Raw genomic sequence first — 17,274 nt, forward strand, 5'->3', positions numbered from 1 at the left:
GCAAGGTACATGTGCTTGATGGGCTACCAAGAATCAAAGTCTTGTTCAAAAGTACCATGAAGCTGAAAGGTCTTGGTGAAATCACTAACTTGCTATGGATATTGTATTAGAGAAAAGTAGGTTAAGTGTAATTTTGAAACAAAAACGTACCATTAGTTAAAATATGGTCAAGCAATGTATTCCCCCCAATGGGAGCCTGAAAACAGTTGTTTGGATTATAATTATTGTCACTTTCTACAGTGAAAAAAAGTAATTAAACATACTGGACCATGTAAAGGATCAACTAAGGGAAACAAAGTGTGGAGTATTTCAGAAGAAGTAATTGCTGGGCCTGTTTCTTAAAATTACTACATAGCCCATACCAAGTTTGCAAAACATCAAAACAATTCAGATCTATAGAACTGCTTATTCATTGTCAAAAATCTAAGAATTCTTCCTTTGTTGTGATTCACAAGATTCAAATAAAGAACAGTTACGGGACTGTTGGGTTTTTCCTATCTTCTGAGTGACAGTTTAAACACAGTGACATACTTTATATTGTTTGTGCACTCAAACATGCTTACTCATGCAAAATTTATCTAACTGTTTCCTCCAGCTGAGGGAAAACTGTAGGACAGGATTAATTAGCACAGCATGTGTGATCACTTTGTTTAAGGATTCCTTGTCTGTTTCCATGGTTACACCACAGGAAGCCACACATTCTATCTTCAGAAAGACCGTGGCGCTTGTATTGATGATCATCAGAACTTTTAATCTTAGGAGCTAGATGGAGCACAAAGTCCAAAGGGTAATGAGAAACGGTAGCCAGGTGAATACATGATACTTGCATAATGCAGCTTTTCTCAGTTTTGGCCTGAAGACCTAAAGGGGTAACTTCTTGTCAATCCCATGAAGTGCCTTTCAGCTCTCCTTGCTTCTGACAGATAAAAAGGTCACAAAAGAAAAGACCCCCTGCTGCTACAACTCAATCCTTTAAAGCAGGGGTAGGGAACCTGCGGCTCGAGAGCCGCATGCGGCTCTTCTGCCCTTGCACTGCGGCTCCACGAGCCGAGCCGCCGGCTTCATCCTTGCCCACCCTGCAGGCAGCAGGGCGGGTGCACCAATTGCCCGCAGCCGGCTGGGCCTCGCCGCAGGCTTCCCCTCTCGTCCGCCCCGGCGGAGCGGGTTGGGCACTTTCCCGGCCGCCGGCTTCATCCTTGCCCGCCCTGCCGGCAGCAGGGTGGGCGCATCCATGCGATTCTCAGAATGAGTGGAGTAAAAGGTAAAAAAACCCAATATGTACAACGTTATCTTTATTTTAAATGTCAAAAATTATTTGTGGCTCCAAGTGTTTTCTTTTCCCATGGAAAACGGGTCCAAATGGCTCTTTGAGTGTTAAAGGTTCCCTACCCCTGCTTTAAAGTAACAAGACAGCCGTGAGGTAGCTGGAAGAAGTCAAGGTGCATCACCTTATCACCAAGCCTATCACAAACCCAATGCTAAACCTCAGAGAAAAAATTGGTGAAGGAGCTCTGCTATTAATATTGTGAATCCTCTATTCCATTAATGCTACTACCCGAGCCTGACCTTGTTTAGGAAGGGCAGGGTAGAAATCAAATATACATATACTCAAGATCATGTATGCCAATTAGATGCCCCTTAAATACTCTTTTGTGCACATAAATAATCAGTTAAAAGCTTGAATATTAAGTCTAATGTCTGCTAATAAATGGGACTTTTAAATGCAAGGGTATTCATTATAAATCTAAAAATCAGCTATTTGGATAAGAACAAGTGGGGACCTGCAAGATTTGCAGGGCAGGGGTGAATACCATCCTCCACTAGGCCAACCCCTTGCCAGGCCACTCAATGCCCCCCTCCCCTTGCCTCTGAACAGACTTTTCAGCTATCTCCTTCCCACCTGTTTGCCTATGTCCAGTGGCAGAGAGTGGTGGTAAGGGCTCCACCTCACCCTTGCCTACCTTCCCACCTCTAACCCTGCCCCTCAGTGGTAGTTTCTGCAAGGAAGAGTGGCAGCACAGGTAGAGAGTAAAGCCTCCCTCTTCTGCTTACTCACACACCTCAAGCACTGATGACTTAACAGTGGTTTGTGGCGGGGGTTAGTGGAGGTTCCCTTTCCTCTTTGCCCAGCTGCCAGCATACATCCACCAAGGCTCATTCATTAACCCACATATCTGTATTTCTCCTCATTTGGTAAGGGGTATAGTGGCAGCAGGTCTCCATTGCCAGCCAACCTTCCTGAAGGAAGGGCTATAATCACCCCTGCTCCTCTGCACCCATCCACAGTGATAACACTGTCAGTAGGGAGGTAGCTCCTCCTCCTCACTTGCACGCTGCCCTCCAGAGGTTGGAAAAGGATAGGCTGAATTAAGGTGTGCAAAATCATCTGGTTCATCTTCACCTCCCTACAGCTGGTAAGTTGCACAGAAAATGTGTTCCTCTATTTTGGGGTTTTTTAACCCCCCGTTTTTCATAAAACTTTCTTTTCTGCAAATCTGGTAGAAAAATCAGCCTTCCCTCCACATGGCCTCAATCTACAGATTTAAATATTTGCAGATGGGTCCATGTTGTCTTTTATATATACTGATATTACATTTTCTACACAAATAAAACACAGCTTTTATTACAGTACATAACATCTGTTCCACTCTAAATATATCTGCTGCTTTTTGCTCTGGAGGCAATAGAAGCAGATAGAATTCTGCAACTAAATCAACAACATCAAGGACACAGTGGTTGATGCTAGAAAGAAACTCCACCTCATCAGTCCTAATATCCCATCAAAAATTAATGTAAAAGTGGAAACATTATGAATTGTATACACACACAATTTAACAGCTGGGTAATTTTCATTTTGCCTTCCTGTTCCCAGTTGTTAACTGAATAAACCTTACTTTGTTGAAATGTAAATGCTCTGTATGAAGATGACGACTTCTACATACACAACAAACATAGCTCGATACAGATATTAAGTGAAAAATGTATCAGTATAGCTCATTTGTTCTGATTAGTATTTCAGGGTAAGAGCACTGAAGGTCACAGATGACTCTAAAAGGTGAATAGATGGCAACAGCAAGATCAGATGCGCATCAAAATAAGTTAAAAGCAAAAAAAGAGGATATATTATGAGAAAGGGGGGAGTATGAAATTGATATATTTGCAAGACAATAACCAAAAGAACACTTATACTAAAAGAACATAGTTCAGTCAGAGCTTAAGCCTAATGCAGAGTGTCTATTCTAGTACATTTAACAAAATGCAAAGTATGTTTTTAGCATGACTTTTTGGATGCCATTTGACAAATCACACAAGCAGAGCAAATCCCCTCTTCTCCACAATTTCTCTAACTAGTGTGATGGAAGAAACTAGAATCAGAGTTTGGACACACATTGTTTCAACAGTTGCTCAATAAAACCCTTGAAGCTGCTAGAAGGCTGTCCTCTTTACAGGTTAAACAAGTAAAACCCCTACAACTATATCTAATACATTACATGTGTGTGTGTGTGTGTGTGTGTGTGTGTGTGTGTGTGTGTGTGTGTGTGTGTGTGTGGCACTTTGCCATGATATTCTGGATTTAGGCGAAAGGCAGTTCAATTTCTGCATTTTTGAGACAACCAAATATTAGCTCTAAAACTCAGGTTTAGCCAATGTTATAATTACATTAGCCTGGGGATGGGTGGAAGGAGGTGGCTTTTGGTGGGCCCTCCATAGTCCAGAGGGCTTGGGGGTGGGAGGGGTGGGGGCAGCCTTTGCCAGGCCACGGAGCAACTGTTCAGTGGGTGGCAATGGCCAATGGGAGTGCAGGATGCACAGGGCTTTGGTCCCAGTGCATCCTGCACAAATAATTGGCTAAGAGTTCGTCATCAAACATTCAAACCCTTGGCCAATTATGTATAAAGATATGGAAAAGAAACAGTGTTTCACCCTTTTCTCTTCATCGTCTCCACAATCATGTGCACTCAACCAGCTAACAAATTCAGTTCAAACATGATCATTTCACTCTAACATCTCAAATGTAGAATGTTTTACATTTATTAATTATTGTTGTAATTACATTCATAAATTACTATTTCACTGAAGACTAGGCCCATGGCTTTCCTTTATTGTTTACACAGAGTTCTTACTAGCTTATGAACATGTGAGAATAAAGCACAGTGAAGTCACAGCTGAGTTACAGTAACTCAGTAGGAGTTTCAAGGAAAGAGACTAACAAAAGTGGTTTGCCATTGTCTTCCTCTGCACAGTAGCCTTAACCATCCAGGTCAAGGCATAATGCAGCCCACCCCCCTGCTGTATATTGACAAATGATATATTCTCTTTTCCCTATTCTGGTTAGTGAAATTATTCACAATGTGTTGTAAATAATCCTGTCTAGTAAGATATTCAGCAATTCTCTCAACCTCTGCTAATTAAACCCTGCTTTTATTTTATGGCTGTTTTATCATATGTAAACTTTAAACAAAACCTAATATAAATTTAATTGGGTAGGAAAGAAATTGAAAAGAATTGTACTAACTAGACCATCTGGCAAACAATTATCCTCAGCTACGATTATTTCTTTTAAATCTATGTCTTCTCTTTAAATGGTTTTAATTTCCATATATTAATAAATTTGAGTTCAGACACTCGCTACATATATATTATTACATCTATTATATAATACAGTATGTGCATAATGACAAAAGGTCTGCAAAATAGAAACGTAATCAAGAGAAAATGGCAAAGAACCAAAACAAATACTCTGCCTTTACTCATAACTGTGCAAGTGATACCTATGTAAAGTTAAATCTATTCCAGAACAAAAACCTACAAATCCTGCTGAGTGAGATATCTCTAGCAGGTCCAGTTAGCAAAACCTATGATTTCTGTTCCACATATAAAAAGATGTGGATAAAGATGACAATGCGTTTTCCAGTGGAAGTCAGAGCAGCATGCGCACGTATTGTCAAAAAGTCCGATTTTCTGGCAGCATTTTAAAAGCTTATTTAATTGCCGCTTCCATTGAAACCATTATTATATGCAATGGGAAACACAGCACTTAGTTAAAATTGTATTTGTATTGCTCCAGAAGCCTATTAAGGAGATTTGCCTTGTTGTAAAAAGTTGGTCTGCCATTTTCTTACCCATGACAGGAATGGGAATTTTTTCCTAATCTTTTATAGACCCTCCCCCACCCCAACTGCCTAAATATTATTCTCAGTTGCAAACTGCTCCTAAGCTCATAGCTAAAGTCTAAAATAACTAGTACATACACTGAAAAAAAAATACCAATTTACAAGAAGTCCCTACACAGCAGGCATCTGTGCTCAACAATAACTGCACAATCCAAAATTCAAGCCAGGCTTCCAAAACTCCATCTCTTTCTTTTTCATTTGTGGCTGTTTTCATCAAAATTCTAACAGCATGACAAGTTGCTCCTATGCATGACATGTCAAGAAGAAAACCAGCAACTGGGAATTTCGGAGCCTGAGAAAGAAATATCAAGCCAACTATCTGTTAATCAAATAGAACAATGGAATGGCAAGCTACCTTTATTGCTGCCTTGGCCAGGATTACAAATATATAAAACAGACATCTTTCTGTGCCAGGACAGACAGCCCACTCCCAACTTTCCTTTCTTCCTAAGCCCCAGCCCAAAGGAATTCTCAAAGTATACTGATTTAATGATGTATTGTAGGCATACCATATTTTCTGTAGACTTTTCAGCTCCCTTATTTCTCCAAGTAAAATCTGATGATAACTAGGAAGTTCCACAAACAGAAAACTGATTCTTGAGGGTTTTTTTACATTCCTAGTGTGCTTAAGATAGGCTAAATATGAAAATGTTTCTACTCATATTTTGTTTCTGTTTCTTTTTATCAACAATTGTGGTGACCCTAGTCAATGAGGAGAAAAACTGGTGATGAGGAGAAAAACTGCCAAGATCATTTCTCTCCACATTCTTACATAACTATACAATATAATTTTGTAATCAATGGCTTTCCTACCAAAATCTGCCAGCTTCAACTCTCCAGTATCACTGATCAGAAGATTTTGGGGCTTCAGGTCCCTGTGCAAAATGTAACGCTGGTGGATGTACGACAGTCCTCGCAGCAATTGAAATAAAAACAACTGAAAAAGAAGGAAGAAAAGGAAGACATTTATATCTTATTAATTCTTGGATGGACTTCACTGGTTTCCAATACAGTGATCAAAATGTTTACGTTTGGGGAGACCAGGTGTTTACAACTTTTCTGCAGTAACATTTGACACACTGAAGTGTATTTTTTATAAAGCTTAAGTCAGAAGGAATTAAAAAAAAACACATTTCACAGGAATACAAGTCTAAATCACAATTTTCACAGTATATACCTGTTTCAATAATCCACAAAGATAATGACAAACAGAAGACTGAATTTTGTATCAAGCCACAATTATAGTTTGTTTATCATACGATCTTAGAGATTATTTGGTATCCTGAAGACAGATCGTCACTAATTACAGGAAACAGCAGCATTTGGAGAAGACAGGAGCACAGAAACAGATGGAAAAAATAACATATGAAAAGCCTAAAGGATTTTAATCTCAAATATTTCAAACAAAACTATAAAACACCTTCCGAATATGACTACAAGGGATTTTTTTACTCTTTAACAAAGTTTTCTAAGACTACTTGATTACTGTACTTCCTATTTTTTCAAGTCTCAAGCATTTGAAAATTAACTTAACAATTTATGTCAATATGTCCAATTCTTAATATGACCCTTTCTTTAATGATAACTGCAGAGCTTTGGTTACTTCCAAATTTCACTTAACCTTCACCAGGGAAGAAATCAAAACTTTCTCATGGCATGAGGCAGAAGAAACATATGAGCTATGCAAAGAAAGAAGCAGATTGCCTTTTGACCACCAGCTATTCAGAGACACTTGAACAGAAATGTGAAGGAAACAGGTTTATAGGAAGACGCAATTACACAGTTTGAAGGACTACAAGTGGCAAATAAAGCAAAAGGACTCCAACCTCCCTTACAGGCTTATTCTCTATTCTCAACTGAAATGTTTCTTTCAAAAAGCTCTCCTATATCAGGTCCCTTATCAGCCTAGGGCCAATTCACACCTGGAGTTAAATTTAAGAGCTTATTGGGTATGTTGGAGCTCAGCTAGCAGCAAATGTAATGTAAAGAGAGAAGTGGATCTTTATAACTACAACTTCTCCCACAGCCCATGAGCTGTGGGAGTAGTACATTTGGAGTAGTTCACAAGTAGATTGCCAATATGTACAACCTCATCTACCATTTGACAGTGGACAAAGAGAAGCTTTTCTCCCTCTCTCATAATACTGGAATGCAGGGTCATCTGCCAAAGCTGAAGACAGATTCAAAACAGACAAAATGAGGTATTTCTTCAGCAGTGGTATATTTCTTCTGGTCACGTGGGGGGCGCAAAATCGGCTCCCCACATGACCAGGAAGTCCTGCTGCCTCGTCGTTTTCGTGTGCCTCAACCCGACCCCGTCCATGTCAGTTGAGGCACGCGAAAATGATGAGACCTGCTGCCTCCAAGCGCCCTCAACCCCACCTCGGACTCCCCCTCCCTTCCTCCCCCCCCACCAGCTGGGCTCCTAGCCGGCAGCAAGCAGTCTCTTCTGACCTCCCCTCCAGGCAGGCCAGAAGAGACTGCAGTCCCGGCCTCGGAGACCTGCTTTTATAAGCACTGAGGCCGGGGTGGGGCTTGGGGAGCAGAAAGCCCCACCCCTTCCTGCTCCCCAAGCCCCACCTGGGACAGCAGTCTCTACTGGCCTGTCCGGAGGGGAGATCAAAAGAGACTGTAGACTGCCGGCTGGGAGCCCAGCCAGCAGGGGGAGTCTGGGGAGGAGGTGGGCACCGTAGACCTTGGTGACATGGGTGGGTTTGAGGGCAGTGGGGTGTGGAGCATGGGGGCATCAGGGGGAGAAGCTGGAGTGGTGGTGGGGGCAGAGCCTGGGGGCGTCCTGGAGACAATTTGTCTCCGGGCGCCATTTACCCCTGGTACGCCTCTGTTCTTCAGACACCACATAGTTCAATTCAGTGAGGAAGGGAGGGGAAACTGTGCCCGGGACATGAACTGCCCGCGCGCCCCAGACGACTTCCTTTTTTGCTCTATAACTGGAGACTAATCCTTCTTCAAATTGAACTTTTTCTAGTTTCAACTACTCTAATGAGCAGCTGGTTTCTCCTTATGATACATGGCATAAAGTTATGCTTTCCCACATTTTGGATTTTTCTGCTGACCAGTCACCTGGACACTTTGATCATGGTTAGATTCCAAACAGGAACCTGTAAGTGTCTCTTGCCTCCAACTCTGTCTTCCTCTAAAAACTCTCTCACCTTCTTCCCCTGCCTCTCCATCCTCTTTCCACAGGAACATTTAGGGTTTTAGTGTCTGCATGTTTGTCAGCACACTGGTCCGCTTCCCTTGAGAGCAGTCTGTCTGCTACAGACATAATATGCATTACAAATGTATATCAGTACCTAAAAACATAGCATATCAAGATACAAGCCTTGGAGCAAAAACAGACTAAGTTTCTTAACACTACGAAGAATGCTACATTCTCATCACAGACTTTAAATCATTCCTTAGTGGCTCTTCCTGGCAAGGCAAATAGTGCCTTCGCATCACAAAGAAAAGACCCCTGGGAAGATCTTGCAGATGTGAGAATCTATTCTGCATTGGGCAAGTATCTCTGTTCCACCTACTCCTGCTCCTAGATATCCTGTCAAAAAGGCAGACACATTATTTTTCACATTAGCATCCAACAGACCTTAGCGGAATGCTGCCAGCTATTTTATATATTTGTACAGTGAACAAAATTGTAAGGGAGGCTCCTGTGGAAGGGATGGAGAAGTGTGAAGGGATGGAGCAGTATCTGCCTCCATCTTATTGATAAATTCTTAGGCTATATAACTTGAAGATCACAATTTTATTTTGCTAATGCTCCACCCCACCCCACCCCCCCCAAGCACTCCCATACACCTGCAAATGATGCACCGTCAACATCCAGTGGTCAAAAAGAATAGTAATTTGGAAGCAAATTGAGCCAAGAGGAAAGAAGTAGTAAATATTTTATTTAAGAAATAAACCAAGAAGGCAGGCATGGGGTGTGGTAGTTTATAAGTTTAATATGTGTCTAAAGTGCTAACAAATTAAGTGGTTAAGAGCAGGTGTACTCTAATCTGGAGGAACCGGGTTTGATTCCCAATTCTGCCACTTGAGCTGTGGAGGAATATCTGGGGAACTAGATTAGCCTGTGCACTCCAACACATGCCAGCTGGGTGACCTTGGGCTAGGCCCAATTCTTCCGAGCTCTCTCAGTCCTTCCCACCCACTACACAGGGGTTTTTAAAATGGTTTTAAGGATGTAGGTTCTTCTTGAAAACCATTTATGGCAAATGTTAAAAAAATGACCACTCCAAAAAAGTGCTTTTTCCCCTTGGGTGCTGTGTGGTTTCCGGGCTGTATGGCCGTGTTCTAGCAGCATTCTCTCCTGACGTTTCGCCTGCATCTGTGGCTGGCATCTTCAGAGGATCTGATGTTGGGAAAGCAAGTGGAGTGTATATACCTGTTGGAGTATATACCATTGAAATCCATAAGCACATGGACAATTTTAACAGAAAGGAAGAAACTATAAAAATGAACAGAACTTGGCTGCCAGTGTTGAAAAATACTAGAGTCTAACCAGCTCCACACAAACATAGGATGACTGTAGACAAAGGAAACAAAGGCCAGGATACTTCTATTCAGATGCTCCCACCAGTGACCTTGCTATCTCCATTGTTACTCCCAGGCTATAGACTTCATTGTTACTCATACTTCTATTCAGATGCCCTCAACTATTAACCTGGTTGTCTTTGTTACTCACAGACAATGTTTCTTCACCCACCCTGGACACTCCAACAGGTGTATACATTCCACTTGCTTTCCCAAAATCAGATCCTCTGAAGATGCCAGCCACAGATGCAGGCGAAACGTCAGGAGAGAATGCTGCTAGAACACGGCCATACAGGTCGGAAACCACACAGCACCCAAGTGATTCCGGCCGTGAAAGCCTTCGACAATACATTGTTTTTTTTCCATTTGCCTTGACAACTGCTCTTTAACTGAAGGAGAACTTTCTAATCATGAATCCTGTGAGGATAGTGCCAAGTGAAGGTCAGATCAATTTAGAAATTTATGGAGTGTGATATCAATATGTTGGCAATGATTAAAATGTAAGGGCAAAATAATGAAAACTACCACTTTCTCCAATGAGGACGCATCTTTTCTGTCGGCAAGAACTAGACTCCTTTTATTCTCCTTTCAGACTGCTTAGTGCAGACAGATTATAAACATCTCCTTTCCGGGAGACTGCAGCAACCTCTGAGAACCTTTTTCACTTTCAATTGTTGAATGCTTCAAGAAAGTATAGAAAAATGGGAACTGTAGCATGTGCTGATTCTGACAGAATATTATTTTAAGTTGCTTCAAGTACTGTCATAAGTGTAATAAGAAGCAGCATAAACATAACTATGCTTACAGATTTTCAACACAAGTGCATGCTTAAATATTGATTTTTTTATTATAGCGGAAAATACAATATTAAATCATAAAGTTTATCTAATAATGTAAATAGAAACATGAACTAGAAAATGCAATAGTGTAATATAGCTACTAAATGTCAGAATAACAATAACCAAAAAAACAGGCAAACAGTAATAAAATTTTGTCTCAACTTTTCATAAGCCAATGATCAAACTTTCCTTCTCCATTATCATTCTTATCATTGTCATCTAAGTTAACAAATAATCTCCCTTTGGTTCAGTTTATGGGCCAACTTAAAAAGAACTTCCACCTAACAACATGACTATGAGCTGGCTGCAAACAGATTAGAGAGCAATTTTATGGAAAGCGGCTATTATATCATTTTATTATTATTATTATTATTATTATTATTATTATTATTATTATTATTATTATTATTATTATTATTATTATTATAGGCTCAGGGCGGCGAACAACAGACAATAGAGCACAATAAAATCAATAGTATCAAACTATAAAATCATTAGGAACAGCTCTATCTATTAAAACCCAGCCCCATTAAAAGCAGCGTTCTAACATCAAATATATCGATGGAATCTCTCTATCTCCATTATATCATTCAAACAGCCTGAAAAAATGGGAGATGTGAAGGACTGACTGGATTTACTGACTACTCAGGAGAAAACCACTAGCAACAGACTTACCTGTGGTTTTGAATTTTGTCCTGTTAGCAACCAAATTTTTTAAAAAAAGTTTTGGCCATTAATCACTCATATTTCGGGGTGTTAACTCTCACTGGATTTAGGGGTGTTAACTCTCACCTCTCACTGGATTTAGAAGAAATAAGAATTATACTGATTTAATGATAAGAGCAGACATTAGGGATTATACAGAACAAGGTTCCAAACCAAATGGACACTCTGGTATGTGCTCTGCCAGTAAATTTGTGATAGAGACAAATGAGTTTTGTCATCCATCTGTGGCACACTGTAAACCTCTTAGAGGTTTTTCTAATTGTAACACTATAGGATGCTCCTGTTGCCAGATTAAAACACATGTTTTGGAACATGTATCTAGGATTAAGAACTGGGTCTCAGAGGAATCACTGATAGTACATTATATTCAGAAAAAACATGAACCAGAGGAAGTACACCACTGCGTTTTAACAAAATTTCCTAACAGGAAATATGAAAGGATCAATGTACAGAAATGGCTTCTAAGACAAAAAGCTTTTGGAATAACTGGTGGAGACGGAAAATGCATATAGAATCCCTGTGGCCATAAGGATGTCAAGGCATCCACTCGTTTCACCTTTGGACGATGGCATCTGGGAAAAAACTGTGATACTCAATGATTAAGGGTAGTGGCCCAAAGATCTACCTTCAGAACCCTGAACATGTTCATGATCAGTTGAAAGGTCTCTGTTTTGATAGACCACTCAATTTTGTCCATGGTTAGTCAGTTTGAGTGTTGAGGGATCCCTAGTCTGGCTTCATAGAGATTGACTTTAGATGCATTTCTGTCCATATCATAATGCTCTTTGCTTCTTATTGTATGAGGGATGATTGGATGCTCCTAAGGTAGCAGTTGGAATGTCCACCAATAGAACCTGCAACATTTCCACAGCATGGGAAGCTAGGATTTTTGTAACACTAGGGAACTGTCTAGAAAACTACTCTGCTCTAAACAGCCTTTTGAAGTACTCAGGAAAATGAATAGATTTATTCAAGGAAGGCAATCTCAGAAAAAAACCCACCTTGGCTCCTTTCACTCTGGATCTACTCTGGGATCCTTAGAGAGGTCCAATGCCATGATGGCCTTAGCCAGGATTCTTCCCCATTGAAAAGCCTCACTGGCTGTTCAACTGTGACTGGTTCCTCGGAGGAGGAGAATTTTATCTCCTTCTCACAGTCTGAAAGGGAAGAGGGTATCTCAGTTCCTGTAGTTGGACCAGGATAGACAGCTAAGGAGGAGACCTTCCTAATAGCCTAAGTGGGCCACTGCCTGAGATTCATATTGGATGGCTTGTCCCTGCCCAAACCCAGATTGGTCAGTGGAGGTATGGAGGGGGGGAACCTTGAGGGGGAATAAAGACATCCATCAAGAATAGCTGGATATGAGGAAATCTGGAGATGCTGCAGTTCCTCCCTTAGAGTCTTCTTGATATATCTGTGGAACGAAATGTCTGCTCTCCCACAACTTTGACCTGGGGTGTACGTTACCCCGTATGCTTTCAGATTTAAATGGTGAAGTGAGTAATCCCTTTCTTAGGAGTAAGGCCTGCCATCATTTCTGCTTTGGGCCGACCTGGAAGCCATGAGGGCTGTTTTTCCCTCAGGAGCTCTTTTTATACCTTTTTCCAGCAGCATATTATGCCACTTTAGTTTTGGAGCCTGTGGCCCTAGGGCCATTTCTTTTTCTCTTCTTACTGCCTTTGAAGTGTTCTGAGCTGTGTGGACTCCCTGCTGCTTCAAGGACAACAGACCCAGGTCTGCATTCTAGTCAGAGAGAAATTTTATATTTTTAAAATCAAAATCTTTAATATTCTTTCTCATCCCAAGGAGTACAAGAAAAACATTCTACAAAGAAAGCATCTATTCTTCTTTTCCAATATCATTTGGAACCAAAGGCAACCATTTTGACTTGAAGGAAGAATTCAATGAGGTAACAGGAGGTTTTCTACCACAATAAAATCCATTTCAGGAAAAGGAGCCCTATGGATTTTCAGAACTGATTGTCTGGGGCTTTCTCCAAAGCCAGGATTTTAAAGACTTCTCAGTACTATTTCTTACAGGCTTAGAGGCAGAGCTTACATTGGTACCAAAAAAAGCCTCTCATGCATCCAATTATTTGAGGGCCATTTTCATATGTAATATGCAAAATACAACTACAGTGTAATTTTAGAATCTCCCAGTCTTCAGAAAACAGAATAATTTACAGCTCCAACAACTTTCAGAAGCAAAAAATGAATCCTAAAGCTAGTGGCTACAGCATTTGTTGGTTTCTGTTTTCTTTGATGTTCTTTTTAAATCTTTACTAATATTATCACTGTACAGAAGTTTCTGATAAAGATGACAAGGTACACTTAATAACCAGAACCTGATAAATGCCCTATCCTAAAAGTTTTCCTTAATCAATGAAGTTAAAAGGCCCATGACAGAGCAAGTGGTTATAATGAAGTGTTAAAAACTTAAATCAGATTTCTAATTAACTGTTGGTCCTGTTGTCCTTCATCTTTTTTGTAAAAAGAAACTGTACAATCTTGAAAGGTCAAAGGTAAGTGACAGCATTCACAAAGCTCAGAAAAGTACCTGTTTACCTGAAAGAAAGATTAGTTGCTTTCCTCTTAGGAGTGCAATCAAGCAAAATAGGGGTAAATTTTAAATTCATACAAGTTACAGTTAAGCACAGTAATGAAAATATTGTAGGTGTTTTTTTAAGACAACTTCACAGACTGGGTCATCTTCCTTTCATGAAAATAAGGGATATGGGTGTTTCATGTGGCAAGCAATCATTCTTAATACTTGCATATATGATTGGTATTTAATGACCATATTCATGCATTTGTTAGCACGTAAGATGGAGAGATAAAATAAAGGATGGTAAACTTGATATTTGATTACCATAAAGATTTATTTAGAAATTGATTCTCAATGCTATCTGAAAGAGACAGCAGCTTAATTTAGCAGAACATTACTTTACCCCATTCTGCACCTGCTTGCTCTAAGATGAGAAATGGAAAACTACAACTTATCAAGTTCATTAAATGGCAAATAGTCCTGTTTTACATATCCAGTATAATTATTAGGAAAATTCAGCTCGATGCCAACTTCTGTGCAAGTGGCTGACATTTTAGAAGTGCTTCTCTGGGAACCACGACCAACTTGAATTTGTGAGTTTATGGATGGAATTGAGTATTTCTATGTGGAGGTGTCACATTATAACCCACAATTTCCTTAAAGGTCTTGAATTTCCACTGAGTTTTCTTCATGGGTCCTCATCTGATATAATATTTATACTTGAATAAGGTTTCATCCATAAGCACACTACTACAGGATTAAAATCCACACATATTTTCCCCATCAGTTTTTGAATAAATTCTACTTATATGTATGTACACAATCATATATCAAGCTTGCTCATCACATCAAGTTCAATGCTGACGCATCCAGTTTGACATACGTCAAATAAACAATGGAACTGAATGACCTGGGAAAAATATACCCAGACACCCTATGAAATATCTTCCAAAGGCCTTTTAAATCCAGGACACAATTTATTTTTAGTTATTCAAAATAAGTTATTTAGTAAATTTTTCCACACTCAGCATTTGAATATCAAGATTTAAAATGGTTTCTAGGAATGATTATGTTTCATGTGTGCATTCCACAAAATATATTAGTTTGGTTTAAATATGAATTAATTAGCTGCTAATGAATCACTCCCATGTTCTGAGCACTTTCCAACACCTCATTGCTTTTGGGTAATTTCAAGCGTAATTACTTATGTCTTTGAAATATAAATATTTATAAGTTATCAAACACCCTAAGGCTTTTACTCAGGTTGTTAATTTTCAAATTGGTCATTAAATTGTTGAAATTATCCATTCCTCAAGAATAGATATTACTTGGGAAATGCAGCCATTATCTGAAGGATAAATGCTCATGACAGTGTACAATGGGACAAAAGAATTTTTCTGGTAAGCATCAAAGCAAAGCTAGAGGCTTTTAAATTAAAAACCTTACATCAGCTTTCTGGAAGAAATTTACACACATAAAGCACAGCTCACACATGAAAAGAAAGCAACAGCTTGCCTGCCTGAATCATCTGTGCCATTTAGTATGACACTTAAGCCCTATGGTACGGAGTGAGCACAAGGAAGGATGGGACCTTTCTGGTTAAACACAGATTCTGTGGTAAGTTACCGTATTTTCCTTCTGTGAAAGCCTCCACATATGCATAGGTCATGAAAAGCAGCCCTGCTCAATATTCATCAGAAAGAAGATCAGTGGTACAAAAAGATTTCTTTGGGCTGAAGTGCCTGTCCTGTGATCCTTGGGAAGGCTGTCAAATAATCTGTCTTATGTTTGTGAAACAGGTAGGCTACTAATGATATAAACAAGTAAATAAATAGATAGCATGAGTTTAGAGTCCAAAGAGAACTGATCCAGAGTCAGAGTCCACAGAGTTCAGCACGGCAAGAAGATGCGATGTGGCAGTCAAGTTGCTCAGTTGTGTCCAGCCCAGTGTCTTCCACAAACCTGCCTATTATAGCTTCCCCCCAATTGCACACTCTGCCTTTTAGCTTACAGCAGCTCTCTACAGCGCTGTCTCCAGAGGTGGGATCCAACCAGTTCTCACCACTTCTCTAGAAGTGGTTACTAATTTTTTCTGAGTGCCGAGAAGGGGTTACTAAAGCAACCTCCCTGCCCAATAGGGACTGGAGGTGCGTGTGTGCAGCGGCACCACTGTTTGAATCCCACCACCATCAGGACCTGTTATTAAAATTTTTGGATCCCACCAATGGCTGTCTCCATTTGTGAATGGGCTCAGTTTGAGCTACTTGCCTGAGGCACTTCAGCTGGGGCAGGGCTGGGGAACAACCTGTTTCTGCAGACACTTTGGGCTCTGAGGCCTGGCGAGCCTGCCATTCATCCTACAGGGGTCTGGATGCTCTGAGCTCACCCTCCGTTTGTTCTCTGGCTGGCCTGAGCTTTCCTGGCCCTGTTCTTTCCCAGAGGACTCCTTGGTCCCCAGGGGTGGCCCACAACAGTCATTCTTGTCATGCTTTTTGCTAGGTTGTATTTTATTTCAACAGTTTTAATTGGTGGTTATGGAATTTCATGGGATTTTTAAAACCAGTCATTGCAGTATATGGTCTTCATAGAACTGTGATGAAAGGCACAATGTCAAAAATTTCAACTACAATTATTTTTTTCCAAGTAAATCCTCGGGGAATCTATTATATTTAGCTGGAAAATGAGCAATAAAAATGGATTCTTAATTAGAATGGAGGTGTCCCTGAGAAAATAAGCTACTAACCAAGGACATCTTTTTCCCCATGTACTCAATGCAAGTAAAACAAAAATATTGATCCAAATGAAATCCACATTGTTTATGTTTATTAAAAAGGCTACCAAAGTTTTCAAAAAATCTTAACTAGGTAATAAAAATTTGTTGCTAAAATGACTCATAAGCGCTCATTCAACTTTTAATTGTTTCTTATGCAAATGTAGAAAGAGCCTGTAGCAGGGATTATACTGTAATTTCTTTGTCACATGTATCCTTCTTGTATGCCTCTAGACCAGGGGTAGGGAACCTGCGGCTCTCCAGATGTTCAGGAACTACAATTCCCATCAGCCTCTGTCAGCATGGCCAATTGGCCATGCTGGTAGGGGCTGATGGGAATTGTAGTTCCTGAACATCTGGAGAGCCGCAGGTTCCCTACCCCTGCTCTAGACTGATCATTACTGAAAATCCAACCTTTTCTGCAAGGACAAGGCTTTGGGCTTGCTGAAGTACATCCTGCCTCCACAAGTATACAATGCATACTGCATTTGAAACAAAGGCAGTTTCCAAAGTAAATTGCAATGCAGCACAAGGAACTGCAATTCAAACTAAAAGCAAACAAAAGCAAAAACTAATTCCATGGGACATGTACAAGACCTTGAGCATACCTAAAGTACCTTGCTCAGCCAGAGAGCTAAATTAAATGGACCTTTAGTCTGACCCAGCAAGG

The 17,274-nt window shown here is 40.2% G+C and overlaps 1 protein-coding gene across 3 annotated transcripts in view; it reads right to left on the bottom strand.

The window, feature by feature from the left end:
• CDK14 (cyclin dependent kinase 14) overlaps nt 1-17,274 on the bottom strand; it is a 297,405-nt gene that overhangs the window by 143,380 nt on the left and 136,751 nt on the right. For all 3 annotated transcript variants that reach the window (XM_048510771.1, XM_048510773.1, XM_048510772.1), the window contains one exon: nt 5,988-6,111. In XM_048510771.1, the coding sequence (XP_048366728.1) occupies nt 5,988-6,111 (124 nt within the window). The remainder of the gene's footprint in view (nt 1-5,987; nt 6,112-17,274) is intronic.

This window comes from Sphaerodactylus townsendi, linkage group LG11 (assembly GCF_021028975.2).
Source record: "Sphaerodactylus townsendi isolate TG3544 linkage group LG11, MPM_Stown_v2.3, whole genome shotgun sequence".
Taxonomy (NCBI): Eukaryota; Metazoa; Chordata; class Lepidosauria; order Squamata; family Sphaerodactylidae; genus Sphaerodactylus; species Sphaerodactylus townsendi.